The sequence below is a fragment of the Myotis nattereri genome (assembly GCF_964212035.1).
Source record: "Myotis nattereri genome assembly, chromosome: 7".
Lineage (NCBI taxonomy): Eukaryota > Metazoa > Chordata > Mammalia > Chiroptera > Vespertilionidae > Myotis > Myotis nattereri.
The window spans coordinates 53,734,469-53,752,677 of record NC_138082.1 but is presented as its reverse complement, the minus strand read 5'-3'; the positions used below and the strand labels follow the sequence as shown (position 1 = coordinate 53,752,677).

The 18,209-nt window shown below is 35.6% G+C and overlaps 1 protein-coding gene across 1 annotated transcript in view; it reads left to right on the top strand.

Moving 5' to 3' along the window:
• SLC4A10 (solute carrier family 4 member 10) overlaps positions 1 to 18,209 on the top strand; it is a 239,894-nt gene that overhangs the window by 143,313 nt on the left and 78,372 nt on the right. The window contains exons 9-11 of the mRNA XM_081095919.1: positions 3,172 to 3,329; positions 6,716 to 6,803; positions 12,203 to 12,349. Coding sequence (XP_080952045.1) covers positions 3,172 to 3,329; positions 6,716 to 6,803; positions 12,203 to 12,349 — 393 coding nt within the window. The remainder of the gene's footprint in view (positions 1 to 3,171; positions 3,330 to 6,715; positions 6,804 to 12,202; positions 12,350 to 18,209) is intronic.

Here is an 18,209-nt window from a genome sequence, read left to right as displayed (position 1 = left end):
GTCCCATCTGTATTTCCTTCACATATCAGTGTGTAGCTTGACCACACTTCCAGTTCCACCATGATCTGTCTAACCTTGTTCCTTAGAAATATCGCTGTTTCTCACCTACAGCTTATGCACCAAATGCCCAGTATGAAGCATCTATCTCTTCTTCGCACAAAGGTCTGGAGAACTTAAAAACAGGGTGTAAATCCTGATTCATAAGAGAAGAAATCCTTGATTTCTTTAAGATCCTATTCAGAACTGAAAATCCAGGATTTTTAAATGTTCACTCCAAGTGTTTTTAGTCAACTTGAGGATTGTCTTAGAGATGTATTTAATCTAGTTCCTTTCTCAGAGGTGTTTTAGGCAGTTGTAATTTTATTACAGGTTAAACTGTGGTCCTTAAATGTGACCTTTTGTTATAGTAGTTATGTAGTTAGTTTTATTGCCAAAATTAGGTTTTTTAATGAATGATAGTATATTAACACAAATACAAAAATATAGGGGTGCCCCCAAGAATAGTATAATATATAATTGCAATGGAATAACAATTAGAAATTATAAATCTAATACTCCCTCAAATATACTAGTATAACCTACTTCAAGAATAATATAATGGGGGGTGGGGATGGGGCTATAAGGAACCAATGGGGGAAAAACAGGGACATATTAAATACTTTAAATAATAAAGATTAAAAGAAATTTAAAATTTTTTTAAAAATAATATAATGGCCCTGGCCAGTATGGCTCATACCCAAGTTGTGGGTTCAATCCCAGGTTGGGGTGTGTCCGGGAGGGAACTGATCAATGTTTCTCTGTCACATCGATATTTATCTCTCTCCCACCCTCTCTCTCTAAAGTCAATAAAAACATTTAAATAAAGAATAATATAATGTAATGAGTATAATATAATGGCTACTCCAGATATATATTATTTAACTATAACTTATTATGTTTTAAATCAAGAAATAAATTTGTTAATTCTGAAATAAAAGTCTGTATATTTAATGTTCTTCCTAAATTACAGGTATCAACTAATATATTAGGTATTATGTAATGCAAAAATAAAATCTTGTGTAAGGACCATATATTTCCTTTTATATAATTAAGCTATTTTAGCATACTATGTACTTCTTGATTCAATTAAATTGCATCTTAAAGCAGTTATTTGTATAATTCCCACCTGCCTGAGGCACAGACTTCAATAGTTAAGACTATGGCATTTTTCAGACAACAAATGAGCTGATCAAAAGTTTTTCAGTTGGAATTTAGACTTTTCATTGAAGTTATGACAGGTTTTATCAATATGACCCATATTGTTTATCAATCACAGAATTTCTTAAAAAGCTATTTTTTTATTTTAAATTTTGTTCTGGTGTATTAACATTGTATAGTTGTTATTTCCATTGGGAGGGGGAACTTAATTGTTTACTCTTTTAGGCTATGAAAGACTTTGGGTTAATAGTGTATGGGTAATCTTTTATTCCCTTAGAATTTATGCTTTATAGTGAAATTATAAAGCATTAGTAATTGAAAGCATTTTCAATGTATGCAATCTCCTAGATAGACAGATACAAAAATATGATAATACTTTTCATGAAATTCAACTTTCTAATAATAAGGTAAATAAATAATTTTCTGCCTATAAATTAAAAGGTTAGCTTCTGTAAAATAAAATATTTACCATATAATATCCCAATGTATATGGTTTATGAGTTTATTTGGAAACATATTTATAGGTTAAAACTTTAGAATTTTTAATATTTGCTATAATTTTATACGCACTTTTGCTTTATTAAATTATTTTTTTCTTTAAAGTAGGACATTGGTTCTAGTTGATATTTTCAGTGGAGCACTGCGGATTATTTTTATATTTAATCCTTAGGATAAAGTATATACTCCATATAATGAGTTTTGTGTTACCTTTGTTTTACTGATAAATGAAGTAGTTATAAACTTTCTATATAGCTATGTTGAGGTCTTGATTTCAGAAAGCAACATATGTAATGTAGTCACTAAAGTTTGGCTATGGACTCTCTAAGGTACTCCTAAAAGTTCTAATATTTTTCATTTTAAACTTCGTGGCAAAGCTATTCTCATATCATTAAACTTGCAAAAGAACTGTCTTGCCCCTTAAAAAAAAAAATCTCTGCCTCCCCTATATTTGCCAGAACTCTTTTCTCTCTCTTGGATATTCCCACTTTGATCTTTGGCCTCCATTTAATTGACACAGAGCATAAAACCAATTACTAGACAGATAAAAAATCTTATTCTCCATACAAAGTGATTTCCATAAAAAGCAACTCAAATGAATTAGAAACAAGAAATAGGCCTTGCAAAATCGACTTTAAAATCACTGCTTGGTTTTCGTTGAGCCCCTGCGTATAAAAATGAACATTTACTCTTAAGAACAGTTTACAAACAGTTTACAATCATTTCTCAGACTTCACCTTTTAAGCATTTCTTCTTGTTAATGATCACTTTTGTGTTGTGTGCATTCATTTCAATCACAGACATCTCATATCAGAAGTTCAACTATGGCTCTTCAGCCACCCAAATGTTAATATTTATATTCTTGTGTGTTTTTTTTACTCTGCCATATCTAAATTCTCTGATGAGAAATTAAAATTAAAGAATGATCAGGGTAAGTATAGAATGTGAAGGATATAGAATAAAGGCGAAGACTAAAGTCATAATTAACACTGTAAGGAGAAACATGTTTATATTTCTTTTGACATAGGCATATTTTGAGTATTAATTAAAATGTATTATGCACAAAATTTAGATGATGCAACCTAAAAATATTTAAATCTATTGGAAAATGTGAATTAAATCACGACTCAAGCATATTAATTTAATTGAGCACATGCTCTTTTCTCCCTGAATATTTCAAGATTGCTGATATTGAAGAAGTATCTCTTAAGGATATTGCATAGAGAAACTTGAATATTCAGTTTATTGATGACAAGTTAGAAAAATACACAGTAAAGAAAAAAAGTTATTTCTAAAGGGCAACAGACCTTTAACTATTTAAAAATGTTCTTAAACTATATACCTATATAAGCTATATTTATTCAAATGATACACTATTTATTGATGAATTACAATATGTGAGGCACTGTGCTAGGATGTAATTTAGCGAATTTTTCCCATTTTGATTTATCTTAATTTGCTCTGTGATGCTTGCAGGTTGATCTCCATTTTATGAAAAAGATCCCTCCAGGGGCTGAGGCCTCAAACATCCTAGTTGGGGAGCTGGAGTTTCTGGATCGAACTGTGGTTGCTTTCGTCAGGCTTTCTCCGGCTGTATTGCTTCAAGGACTGGCTGAAGTCCCGATCCCAAGCAGGTGAAAGTATAACAGCATCTTTTGCATTTTTCTGAAACCATTTTTTTTTGGTGGGGTAAAAAACAAAGAGTAAATTTAATTTACGCTGAGAGTTTATTTCTAGAAACGAATTCACAAAACTGTTGTTTCTTCTTGCTTGTGGAGAAGGGGGGAAAGTCCTTTAAAAATTATTCTGTTTTTGCCCTAGCCTAGCTGGTTTGGCTCCATGGATAGAGCATTGGCCTGCAGTCTGAAGAGTCCCAGGTCAATTCCAGTCAAGGCCACATGCCCGGGTTGCAGGCTCAATTCCCAGTAGGGGGTGTGCAGGAGACAGCCAATCAATGATTGTCTCTCATCATTGATCTTTCTCTCTCTCTCCCTCTCCCTTTCGCTCTGAAATAAATAAAAAAATATTTTAAAAAATTATTCTGTTCTTTCCTCCTTCCTCTCAAACTTTTATGTTTTCTTTTAGGCATGTTCCTCTTCTCTAAATATCCTGATCTATACCACTATATAAATCCTTTCTTGGGCTATCAAGGATCCTGTATATGAGTATGGTCAAACTAAAAAAAAAAAAAAAAAAAAAATCAATTTTCAAGCTTGGTTAATGCTTGAATCAGGAGGCCTTTAAAGTACATGTAAGTGGCATAATTAGGATAGCCCCTGCTGTATTTAATGTACTGTATGTTTTAATCTTAGGCACAGTGTACTTCCCATACATAGAGCCTGAGGAATCATTGGTAGAAGCATCAGTGGTGCTGTGGTTGAATCCAAATCAAAAGCACAAATTTAATATGATTATATGAACTTGTTTCTCTTTGAACCATGCATAAAACTAACAATTTAGGGATAGTATAAACTGAATAATTGTTTATAATATATCTATATTTTATGGATATAAGACTATCCATAGGCAAAAATATGCAGAAAAAAAATAGTTGACTTTAGCACATTAGGTTCCTAGCAATTCACCCAGGGACTTTGTTTTCTTCCCTTTTCCTCCATCAAATGTAATTTCCATATGAAGACAGCCTTTCACTCTGATCCTATTTTCATATCTCTCTGCGGCCCCATCCTTCAAATGACTGGGGCTGATCATGTAATGCTCTGTTTCAGATGCTGTAGTATGCCTTCTCTTCCAAGCATTGAATGCCTCGGCCAGGTTAAGATGACGTAAGGTACAGATGCTGTGGCATCTGGGTTTGTAGAACATTTCCTCTATGAACCGTTGGCCTTTACATTAGGTTACATCACTCTGTGTTTTGATTATGGCCAAGACATCCCCAAATATGGAACAGTTTAGTTAGGAGAGACCTCATTTTGGAAGAGCTCAAGTAGCTGGAATGGGATTCAGTGTTTGAGTACCTGTGCCTGAATCTGGTTTAAGGAAGGAACCTGGTTACCATTCAGGTCATGGAAAGAAGTTCATCCTTTTGGAGGGCTATTGAGACTTTTGTACATACCTACTATTATTTAAATAGGAGGACGATGAACTGAGGCTATTAAAGTGGTATATGACTATATAATTAAGGCCAATTTTTCTACACAGCTGTTCTGTAACCCATTCAGAATTTCTGGTAATTTGGGATTTACATTTAAGATGTCAAACTTAGTAAATGCAGAAGTGTTATTTTAGTAGTTTAACATTCTTTATTAGTCTTCCAAGCGATGCATTCTTATTCCACCATTTAAAATAGTGTCTGATGAACTCTGAGTAAATGATGGCTGTTTATGCCCATGAGAGTTCTTCTTGTCTTTCAAATGAAAGAAAAGAAAAATTCCCAGGAGTAAAGACATAATGGGGTTATGAACCCTCACTTTGAGAACTGTCAAGATTTAGGGGACCTCATTTCATACTGACATAGCGAAATATGTGTAGAGAACAAGGGAGGGAAAACCAGGGGCATGGTAGGGCCACTGTAAAGGGAGAGGTTACGAAACTTGGCTAGCTAGGACAGGTGAAAAGTAGAAGAGTAGTTAGACACATAGAATAAAGAAAGCCATCGAGGGCCCTAATTATCCTTCCTTAAGACACCATGACTATACCAGCATCACAGGAAAAATGTCAGAAAATAATCTTTTAGGAATTTATAAATAGCCCATGAAATGGAAACCTGAAAAATAGCAACATGTACACAGGTTAAGAAATTTCTTAAAAGCATTCTAGTTGATAAAGCTTCTGCTACCACATGAAGCTATTCCTGTTTTAAATGTATCGCAGACATTTCTGTATGGTAGATATTGACTTGGACTCGGTTTCAACGGAAACAAAAACTTAATGTCAGACCGTATAGGACTGTGTAACATATGCCTCATGTAAAAACATGTATAATCGCTAATGTTTATTAGTAAATGAAGGGTAGAATTATAGTACCCATTTTCGTATACTTCACAAAGCCATTGGACCTTCATATTGAAGAGCACAAATCATTTAACAAATGAATACTGTAGAGTAATATTGCAGAATATAGGGCATTTAAAAATTTTCACAATTTCCCTGCAGCACTGACCTTTTCCCTATAGCACTGACCATCCTGCGAAGTTAGAGCATGTATTGATTTCTTTAAAAAACTCCAGTTGTGATCATGAGTTTTCCTATTTATATGGAATATCACAGTTCAACTGGTATTTTTATTCCTCCAGCATTGAAATTAATATCTTTAATGCCCCACTTTGTCTGCCTAACTGGTCTTTGATAGCTTTTTTTTTTTCAATTTGATGTACATTTTACATGTACCTATTGTTTTTTTGACCATATGTTCTTTATTTGTTTATATAACTATATTACCTTTCCCCCTTCTATCTAGTTCTACAATTTGCTCATTAGTGAATTTTTTTACAATTCAGAATTTTTAAAAATATATTTTTATTGATTTCAGAGAGGATAGGAGAGAAAGAGAAAGAGATAAAAACATCAATGATGAGAGAGAATCATTGATCAGCTATCTCCTGCACCCCCCACACTGGGGATTAAGCCTGCAACCTGGGCATGTGCCCTGACCGGGTATCAGACCATGACCTCCTGGTTCATAAGTCAATGCTCAACCACTGAGCCACGCCTGCTGGGCCAATTCATAACGTTTTAATCAGATTTTCCTTTCGTCACCTTAAGAATTATAGAATCTTCAAAATTCTCACTAACAGCTGTGTAGGCTCTACCAGTAACAAAATGGGGGAAACACTGAAATAAAAATAACCACAGATTCCCAATGCTTAAGAATCTTATGCATAAGAGACAAGCATTATAAAATGTTTCAACATAATAATGAACTGTGAAAAAATACAGAGTACTTTACATGGAAATTCCTATATTCAGTAATTCCTTTGAGATGAGTGATTCTGTACTACTAAAATAACTTTTATATTTCTACTATAAAACATTTGTTTTATTTTCTTCTTAATTACAGATTTTTGTTCATTCTGCTGGGACCCCTGGGAAAGGGTCAACAGTACCATGAGATTGGCAGATCAATTGCAACCCTAATGACAGATGAGGTATTTATTCAAGTTCATTGGGAACATTTTTGGCCACAACTAGTAACTTTTGGGGTTCCTGTATCATGACAATTTACTGTGACTTAGATTTCTCTGTATTGACTCCCCCTTCTTCTATGTTTTCACTGTAAAATTTCCTTTGGAGAAGTTCTCTTAAAAGGGGTAGTAAGTTCACACACATAAATATAATGCTTTAAAACTTCATATTCTAAAAATAATTTGTTACTTAGTGACATTTAGAATATATTATTAATATCCCCCTTACATTATATGTGTTTTCAGAGCAAGCAGCATTATTACTATCATTGCAAATCTTGCTTTGGGCAAAGTGATTTTTTAAAAAATGTTAACAACTTAATTGAGATAAAAGTCACATGGTACACAATTCACCCATTTGAAGAGTACACTTCTTTGGCTGTTAGTATGTTCAGAGTTGCATGAAACATAGGGAGTGGGCAAAATGATTTTAAGGTCTCAAGAAAAACCAATGACAGTTTATCTGAATAGTATACATGACAATAAAAACCATGCAACATCTATAAACTTTCTTTACAATGGCCTGTGTATAGTTTTTCTTAATCTGGGAGTGTTTGAACCATTAGAGCTATAGATGGATTTCAAGGGGCCTGTGATCCCTCTGATACAGCATATACATTTTTCTGTGTAAAAAATTTGTATCTAGATTTTTTTGGACTGAAAAAAGCTTTCATCAGCTTCACAAAGAAGTGTATATCTCAAAAATGTAAGATCATAAAAACAAGAACACAAGATGAAACATTGTTTAACTGGGTTCTTGTATCCCCCAACACTTTATGGAAATCTATTTTTATTATTTTATTGTCCTTCTTATTAAAAAAGAACAGATGCGAAAGATCACTGAAGGGGTATAAATTCAAAATTCAGTAGTAAATAACAAATGGGACTATACAAAATTAGAATCTTGTCTAAATAATTTAATGATGTATTTACTGAATTTATGGCTGTGGATACTTTAAAAAAGAGCAAATTAACATTGACTATAACTTTTACTAGCCTTACAAAATCTGAAGATTTAAACTTGTATTTGGGGTTTGATAGAAATTATTCTATTACATCTGTTCTAATTATGTTTTATATCAATTGTTATGTTGTTTTTTTATTAAAATCAGGTTCAGTAGAAAAAGAACAACTTATTGAGTATATTAGTTTCTATGGCTGCCATAAAAAGTTACACAAACTAGGTGATTAAAATAAGAGTAATGTATTTTCTCATATATTCTGGGGCCAGAAGTCTAAAGTCAAAGTATCAGCAGGGCCACACTCCCTGAAGGCTTTGAAGGAGATCTTTCCATATCTTTCTTGCTTCTGGTAGCTCATGGTATTTCACGGCTTGTGGCAGTGAAATTCCAGTCTTTGCCTCCATCTTCACATGGCCTTCTCTCTGTGTGTCATCTACTATTCTGTCTCTTATAAAGACACTCATTGGATTTAGAGCCAGTCTAATCCAGGATGACCTTATGTTGAGATTCTTACCTTAATTACATCTGCAAAGACCCTTATTTCAAACTAGAGGCCTGGTGCATGAAATTTTTGCACAGGTGTGGTCCCTAGGCCTGGCCAGTGATTGAAGCACAAGTGTCTGGCGGGGGGGGCGGGGCAGGTCTCAGCTGACCTCTGGGCCCTGGGCAGCACCTGGACCCCCAGACCCCCATGCACCACCCTCTACCTGAGTCATTGGGCTCCCATAGCAGCCCCACTCCCCACCGCCGCTGCTGGTCGCCATCTGTGGGGCAATTTCTGGGGCGATGGGGCCCCACTTGCACCCGCCTTGGCCTGGTGCTGCCCACTCACCTGCTCCACCATTCCACCATGGTCCCACTCTCATTGGGGCCCATTGGGGCAGCAGCGCCTCCACTGCTGTCTGCTGCGGACACCCTCTATGTTCCATGCTGCCCCCCTGGTGGTCAGCACACGTCATAGTGAGTGGTCAAACTCCCAGTCAAACTCTAGATAGAGGGGACAATTTTCATATTAAGCTTTTATTATATAGGATAGGGTCACATTCTGAGGTTCAGGTGGACATATATATTGAGAGGACACTATTCCATCCACTACAGTGAGTAACATTTTATTGAAGAAATCCGGGAGAAGACAGAAAGTGAAAAAAGGGCTTCATGAGAACCTAAACCTGCTCTAGTAGAACTCTTTATGAGATAACACAGTAACTTTGCTTTTAGTATTTCCATATTGATTAATATTCAGCAATTTTTATAGTATTATCAAATAAATAATACTGTCATTTGTATTCCAAAATTTAAATATTGTTACTTACATGGGCACATATGTATCATGTTATATTATGTTTCCACATCTAAGACATTAGGATTACACTAAGATATCAATGGGGCATGGGCCATGTTATATGGTGAGAAGAGCATATTGCATTGTGGGAGGTCCATACATAGTCAAAGTATCTCTCTTCCTAAACCTCCCCTTTTCCAATTAGATTCAAAATTTTCTCAATAGAAAGATGTAATTGTCCAACTTTTAACCAAGTGGATACAGAATAACAGAGAAACAACCATGTTTTTTTAAATTTTAGATTTAGAATGAGAGCAGAGAAGGGACTTTCATTTATTTCCTTGATTAATGAGCCACCTAATGGAGGCTCAAACAAGAATCATTTAGACTTGAAACTTTAGAGATTAGCTTTAGGGCAATTTGTAACTCTCTGAACAGTGGGATAGAGAAGCAGAAAGTCAGAAAGTTACTCTAAAGCAGCCGTGGGCAAACTACGGCCCGTGGGCCGGATCCAGCCCATTTGAAATGAAGAAAACTATTGAAAAAAAAGACCGTACCCTTTTATGTAATGTTTACTTTGAATTTATATTAGTTCACACAAACACGCCATCCATGCTTTTGTTCCGACCCTCCGGTCCAGTTTAAGAACCCATTGTGGCCCTTGAGTCAAAAAGTTTGCCCACCCCTGCTGTAAAGGATGAGATAATAGGACATATTAATTAAAATAGTACATTGACTATCAAAAATCATTGACTATAAAAATATTTAAATACTTTTAAAAGAAAAAGTAATATTTTATTGCTTACAGCCAATTTGGGAAAAATTATTCTGCTTATCCAATTCTTTTGAAGGCTATTGAATAATTATACTTATTAAGAACAAAATTTAAGATGTTGATTCATAAAGTTCAGAAAATGGTGAATTGGATTGCATGATCAAACTGTAAATTTCATGAGAGCAGTTACCATATATTCATTTTAGTACCTTGATATTTTCAGGTGCTCAAATAAATATTTGTTGGCTGAGCTCTATTTGTGTTTTTCCTCTTTGTATTGGGAACTTCTGTCTTTCCTTTTTGTATCTTCAGACTTAGCATAGTGTCTGGCCCTTAGTCAGAGTTCCAGAAGTTATTATTGTTTTCTTTTAATTTAAATTTTATTTTTCAATTATAGTTTATATTCAGTATCATTTTGTGTTAGTTTCAGGTGTTCAGTGGTTAGACAAACATATACAGTTTGATTTATATGTAGAATCTGAAGAACAAAATAGAAACAGACTCAATAAGTTTTTTTAATAAATTAAAGACTGAATGTGTTAGTAATTTTAGCAATACCGTCTCTTGAGTCACTTCAGCAGTTTAGAACATCAAACCAGAAGCTAAAATAAATGGTCTAAAAATAGAATAGAATGTTTGAAAGTATAATTTTCCTGTAAATTTTGGGATGTTTGGTTACTGTAATATAAATTAGCATAAAGAATAATACTGTAGTCCCAAATCTCAAATATTTGTTCCATTTCATATTATATAAAATGCAAAACAGTGTCAGAAATATTTATATTATGTTTAAGGTAAATTATTTTTTCACATTTATTTTACCCACTTATTATATTAAGTATACCATTCCTCTGTGTATTAGTTAGAAGAGATTAGGCATGCTGCAGGAATAGCCAACTAAAATCTCTGTGGCTTAATACAACCAGGATTAATTTCTGTCATGCTGTGTGTCCATCACAAACTGGCAGAGAGTCTGCTGATTATAGTCACTCAGGCCCATAGAAGCTGGAGCGCAACCTGTGTTTTCTCGGTCACTATGGCAGACAAAAGGCTATGTGATAAATCACACACTGGTGTTCAAAACTTCCATTAGAAAGTGACATATATACACCTAAATAGAACACCCTAATTCTAATATTGAAGAAGGCAAGGACTGCAATCCTGCTCTGTGTCTAGAAGACCTGAGGTATCTGTCAGTAGCCTAAATGATTACCACAGTGTGTGTGTGTGTGTGTGTGTGTGTGTGTGTGTGTGTGTGTGTAAATGTAGCTCATACTTTAAATGGAAACATACTTTCTGAACCTTACAGATATGGTATATATCAGAAAATCCTATTTTATAACCTTATTATTTAATAATTGTAACAAAATTAACCTTTTAAATTAGTCCATATATGCCAAGGTATAAATATTGCTAAAATTTTTAATATAGTCTATACATTTTCATCTCTATTTTTAAGCAAAGAAGTCTTTCAGAAAGTTTGATTTACCACATATAAATAACCTTTGCCAAGCTTGAATCATTAATTCCAGCTTAATTAGCTTCCTTCTGTGGGACTAAAAATATTAATACTTTTCTTCCCACCTCCTAAGTTCTTCTAGGCTGGGCTAATAACCAAATTAACAGAGACTCATGAACAAGAGAGAATAAGATTTTACTATATGGGCATAGGGAATTCACAGAGGCATGAAAATTCCAAAGACAATGAGGCAACATTGGGTGTCTAAGACATGTTTTGGGGAGAGCAGGGAATTAGATTTCAGAAATGAAAATAGACTATTGTCAGGTAGTTGAGGAATACTGAAACACACATGGCAAGAAAATTCTTGCTTGGCGACTCAAAAGCAAAGGGACACAGGGATCTCTAGCTAATAGGCACCTGGCTAAAGCCTTCTTGTTCACCATACTTAATTCAAAATAGACTAAGGTTGTATCCTAAGATCTTCTTCCTGAAGCAAGTTTTTCTCTCTGAATCTCTTGGGCAGGAAAGGGGGAAGAATAAAAGTTTCATTGAGTCATTTGTTTCTCAATAAATAGCTCAAAGTCAATATCCCCCCAAAAGCAGCTTCAGGGTGGCAGAATTTTAGTTCCATCCCTTCCATCCTCCTTCCCCTTCCCTTTATTCTAGCCTCCAGAAATTTTGACATTCATTCTAGCATTCTAAGAAAAATATATATCTGTGGGCTAAATATATAAAACTAAATTATAATATTTTACATGAAAAACATCCATTTTTTCAAATTCTATAATCTCATATGAGGTAACTGGGAAATGAAAACACTGAACACATTAATATTTTATAATTTTTAAAATCTATAAATGGTATTTATTTTCCTTCTTATAGGTATTTCATGATGTTGCTTACAAAGCTAAAGATCGAAATGACTTGGTATCAGGAATTGATGAATTTCTGGATCAGGTTACTGTTCTCCCTCCTGGAGAATGGGATCCAAGCATTCGTATAGAACCTCCAAAAAATGTTCCTTCCCAGGTATGCATATTTGAAAATACTCTTAAAAATCTTATCTTTTTTGTCTTTTAAATACATGTACCAAAATAGTATAACCTATCACAAGGATTGACATGATTTAAATTATAACCTCTGTGATATTGTGCTCTATAATAAGAAATATATATTTGGTATTCCTCCTGTTTCTAGCATGGAGCTCCTAAAACCTTGAGAATTTCCTGTCATGAGAGCAACAAAAGTGTCTTTTGTTAGGTTGAGAGGGAGGGTTTTGGAACTCACTTAAAGATGGGGGCTGATTGCCAGCAATGCCAACCATGTGATTAGAGGGTTGGAACTTTCAGTTTCACCCTCCCACCTCCGGGGAGGGGAGAGGAGCTGGAGATTGAGTTCAATCACCAATGGCCAATGGCGTAATCAATCATGCTTCTGTAATGAAGCTTCCTCAAAACCCCAAAGTATGGGGTTCAGAGAGCTTCAATGTTGGTGAACACATGGCGATTGAGGAGAGTTGTGAACCAGAAGAGACCATGGACGCCTCTGGCCCTTTCCCCATACCTTGCCCTTTGCATCTCTAACCTGGGCTGTTCTTGAGTTATATCCTTTTATAATAAACTGGTGGTCTAGTCAGTTAAGTGTTTCTCTGAGTTTTCGGTGATCCACTCTGTCAAATTAGTTGAAACCCAAGGAGAGGGTCTTGGGAACCTGGGCTTGCAACTTATATCTGAAGTAGGGGCTGGGGTGAGGGGGCAGCCTTGCAGGACTGAGTCCTCAACCTGTGGTATCTGATGCTATCTCTAGGGAGATAGCGTCAAAATTGGGTTGAATTGTAGGACACCCAGCTGGTGTCTGGAGAATTGGTTGGTGGTGTTGGGAATCCCCACTTTCTTCCACATGGAATTGGCACCAGAACCTATTTAACTTTTAAGAAGTTAGAAAGTCTTCCATGATCGTATGCAACACACTTCACTGAGAAATTTGGTGTATTGATGATATACTGCTAAATCAAGCAATCCCATATCCCTGGAAAGACTTAAGACCCATCTCAAAACATTATACTGGAGGAAAATTAAATTTTTAATAAAGATGTAAAATATGGCTTAAGAAAAAGTCTATTACTGCCTTTCTATATTCTGATGCATCACTTTGAAGTTAGCAAGTATTAAAAAAATTCAAAGGCATGACTTAGTTTTATTATATAGAAAGTTTCCTATTACTGCTGATCATATTAATTGATAAACATTTTTAATTAAAATTCTTATGTTTATGTTATCTTGGTGTGCGTGTGTGACATAAAAATTGTAGAAATTCTGCCTATAAAATGTTAATGCCCATTTACTCATTATATGTATACTAGAGGCCCGGTGCATGAAAATTCATGCACTGGAGGGGGGGTCCCTCAGCCCAGCCTGCCCCCTCTCACAGTCCGGGAGCCCTCAGGGGCGGTAGGCAACCCAGCGATCAGGGGAAGGCGATGCCCCATCACACCTCAGCTGCTGCCACTGCCAGCAGCACAAGCCTCAGCCAGCCCTGGTTACCTGAGCCTCTGGCAGCCCTGGGCAGCCACCATCTGAGGCTTGTCTGTGCCTCGGGCCAGCCCTGGGTGGCTGGGGCCTGAGAGGACTGGGGGGTCTCTGGAGGCAAGCATGCCTGCCACCCCAGTGGGGCTGAGGGAACTGGGCGCCACCATCTTTGAGGGTGGGACAGTCAAATAGCATATTCCCTCCTTATTGGCTGTGGGCACCGCCATCTTTGCAACAGCGTGAGGGTCAATTAGCATATTCCCTCTTTATTAGATAGGATAGTCCATAAAAATATAAACAAAGGCTGTTGCCATTATTTGGGGTCATTTTCTTAATGTAGGCATGCCTTTGTTGAGAGTGGTGACCAAATGTTTGTTAAGCCCACTCCTCATAGTATCACCTCTATTTTTACTGAATCTGCCTCCTTCAACTGTCCCAGTTGTCATCTAGTCAGCCTTGTTTTGGGCTCTTGTCCCTGTGGAGTCCAGGCTGGTCTGACTTGACTACACTAGATGAAGTAACAGATGGTCAAATTGGCCCAATCCTGGACATAGAAGTTCTTTCGGTTAGCCAGAGATGTACAAGTGAGCAGGTATACCACTCAAACATGATTGCTTAAAAAAGGTGTCTTAATCCAACTCTCAATTCAAGGAAAATAAGCTGACATCTGCCTCATTTCTGTATTTTAATTCTGAGTTATTTCATAACATTAAAGATAATTTTCTTTTCTTTTCTCAGCAATTACAATTTTGCTATTCTATAACTGCAGCCACGTATTTTCAGTTAGTCTGAAAATAAAAGAAGTTGCTTAAGGAGTAATTTTAAGGGTTATACACTGTCCTATTTTTGTACTTGTTTATGTCTTTGCCATTACAACAGTAGAAAAGGTGATATAATGTTTCCTGAAATACTAATCTTTTTAATTGATGTGTTATTTAGAAAACTTAGTGAAAATATAAATGCATTGAGACAGAGACTTTAAAAGTCACTTTTTGATACCAATTAGTTTTTCCTTTTTTCTCTCTCCTTTTCTTTATTGTGCCAAAATGTATATAGCAGAAACTTTTACCATTTTTTAAATGTACAGCTCAAGTGGCATTAAGAATTTTCACATTGTTGTACAACTATCACCACTACCTGTCTCTAGAACTTTTTTAAAAAAACCTTTATTGTTGAGAGTATTATAATTTTTCTTTCTTTTAAAAATTGCCAGTTGGTTTTTCAAACATTAAAACTGAAGTTAAGCATTTTTTAAAACACCTTGCCTTTGAGTAATTATATTATTAAGACAAGTTGAAGCATGGGAGCTCTGTATTTTTAAAATTATTTTTATGAGGCGATCAGAATGTATTGGACTCTGCATATTTGGAGGAAGTAGTAGAAAGAACATTGAGTTAAAAATCAAGACGGTTCTGCTATTATTTATTTGTAGGATCATGAGCAGATACCCTAACCTCTCAGTACTGACATTCTATGTCAACATGTCTAATAGAACTTTCTGCAAGAATATAAATTTTCTATATCTATGATATATAAGTCAAGCCACTATTGAGCAAGAAATGTGCCTACTGCAACTGAGGAACTGAATTTTAAACTTAAATTTACTTAAATTTAAATAGCCACACATTTTTAGTGGCTATCATTTTAGACAACACTGTTCTGTATAATGAATTTGAATTAGAGATAAGCTATATGCTTCTTTACATTAGTATTTTTTAATGTATGCTGTAATTGAATAACATACTATGAAACTATGTTTTCTTTTATGAGATAAAACAAAATGAGGAACATTAAGTACTATGACTTCAGACTTGTTCAAATAATACTTCCCCCCCATGAGATAATTTCCACGGTTGTTATTCTTTTGAAATGTAATGGAATTTTAGGTACTTTTTCCTTTCGGTTAAGAGAAGAATAACCAGTCACCTCAGGTGATAACCCTGAAAATATCATTAGAACTTGTATCAGTCATTATAATCACTCCCTTTTGTGTACCCTCAATTTCTTTGCTTTCCTGTCATGCCATTTACTTGCTTGTCAAAACTACAACCCTGTGTGAATTCAGCTCTTTAGTCTGTGTGTGCCTTGGTACAGGTGGCTGAAGGAAAACATGTAATTACTCTGACTGATCTCACATAATTCTTGACTACATACTTCAAGTGGGCCCTTAATGTTGCAAGTTCATAGTCCAATCATTCTCTCTAGATGACATTTCACACCTGTTTTCTCTCCTCAAACCATCATCATATCCTTTCTGACCTTCACTCTTAGATGTTGACTTGCTTTGTACTTTCCTGAGAAATATGAAATGATTAAAAGACAATTTCCACAGACTCCCACCACCCCAGCTATCCACCTACCAGCATCTGCACCCACATACTCTGCCTCCCATATCATGCTATTGATGAATTATCCGAAGTCAGCCTCCTATCTGTGCACTAGATCCCATCTCTTCACACACCTACTCAAAGACATATCTACCAATTCTCCTTTTTTCTTCCCTGTCTCATAATTTCTTTTGCTCTGTATTATCTATTAGCATACAACATAATTAATTTTCATATCTTAAAAAAAGAATTGTTAATATTGCTACCACTGCAACTAAATGCCACAGAAAAGTTCTCTGTACTACCTGCCTCCAATTCCTCTCCTCCAATTCTCTCTTAAACCTACTCATATAAGTCTTTTGCTTCCATCCCTTCAATAAAATTACATGAAGACTATCAAATATCTCTACAATGCAAAAGGTCATGGTCAACCTCAGTCTGCATGTTGTTTAGCCTATTAATCATCAGCATTTGGCAGAGCTGATAACTCTTTGATATACTTTCTTTGTTTGGCTCCAAAACACCACACTCTTGATTTTCTTTGTACCTTACCACACTCTGGTTTTTACTCCTTCCCAGTCTTCTTTTCTGGTTTCTTCTCTTCTCTTTGATTTCTTTATGTTGAAGTGATGCAGGACTCAGTCCTTTGTCATATCCTGTCCCCTATCTATACTCATTCTCTTGGTACTATCTTCCAATTTTATAGCTTTAAATCTTCTCCCAAATTTATATTTCAACTTGAACCTGAGAGTTCTTTATCCAAATGCCTATTGTGTGTCTCCTCCTGGGTGTCTTTTAGATATATAAAACTTAACATGTCCTAAGGTTTGAACTGAATTGTAGACTATCTTATTTCTGTACACATCTTTGTATTTCTATCAGAAAAGTCAATATAACGCTTCCTAAGGAAATAAGAAACTGATCTTCTCTTAAATTCTGTTCCATCAGCACCTTCCCATCTTGATAGGACTAGCTCCACATTTACAGTTGATCAAGCCAAACATTTTACTATTTTTTTCTTATACCTGATTTCTAGTCTGCCAGAAAATGCTTTTGGCATTGCCTTCGACATCTATCCAGAATGAAACAATTTCCTGCTATTACAACTGCTACCACTGCATTTCAGGCTGCCATCATAATACTTTTGGATTACTAAAATAGCCTCCTAGATGGTCTTGTTTCTACCCTTGGCCCCTAGAATCTGTTCTCAACATAGTAGCCGGCGTGACTCCAAGTTAGATCATACTACTCCTTTCCTCAAAACCCTGCACAAGTTCCTCATTTCACGGAGAATAAAAGCCAAATACAATGGTTTATTAAACTTACACAATCTGTCCTCCCTTTACCTCTCAGGAGTCATCCCCTACCACTTTCTTCCTTGCTTACTCCTCTCCAACTCCATTGGCCTGCTTGCACCTCATTCTTTAAACCCCATAGCCACTCCGCTGCCTTAAGACTGTCCCACTGGCTTTTCTTTCTGTGTGAATATCCCCCCGTTATTGTCATGGATAACTCTCTGACTCCCTCAAGTTTTTCTTAGATGACACTTTTTCACTGATCCTGCCTGACAACGGTATTTATATTTGCGTCTCCCTCCTTCTAAACACTCACCCTGTACCTCAACACCCCCTACTCTGCTCTAAATTTTCACTTTTCCCTAGCTTTTAATCCATCAATACATGGTAGAATTAATTAATTTATTTGTTTATTGTTTGCCTTCCCTATTAGAACGTAAGCTCCGCAGGCCTGATTTGTCCACTGGTTGAATAGTGGTGGGGCCTAGTACCTGACACAAATTGACTCTCAATAAGAATTTATTGTTTGAATTAATAAATTGTATAATTCGAGTACTCAAATATCTGCTCAACAATTGATTTGTTTTAAAACATCAAAATATGTGTGTTTCTGAACAAAAATATTTTCTGTATTATTTCTCAGAATATTCATTGATATTATTCATATACACTTCTCTTTTCAAACAAAATCCCCCCCACCCCCTTACTACAAAGGAACACTTCTTGAGGGAAGGGCTCT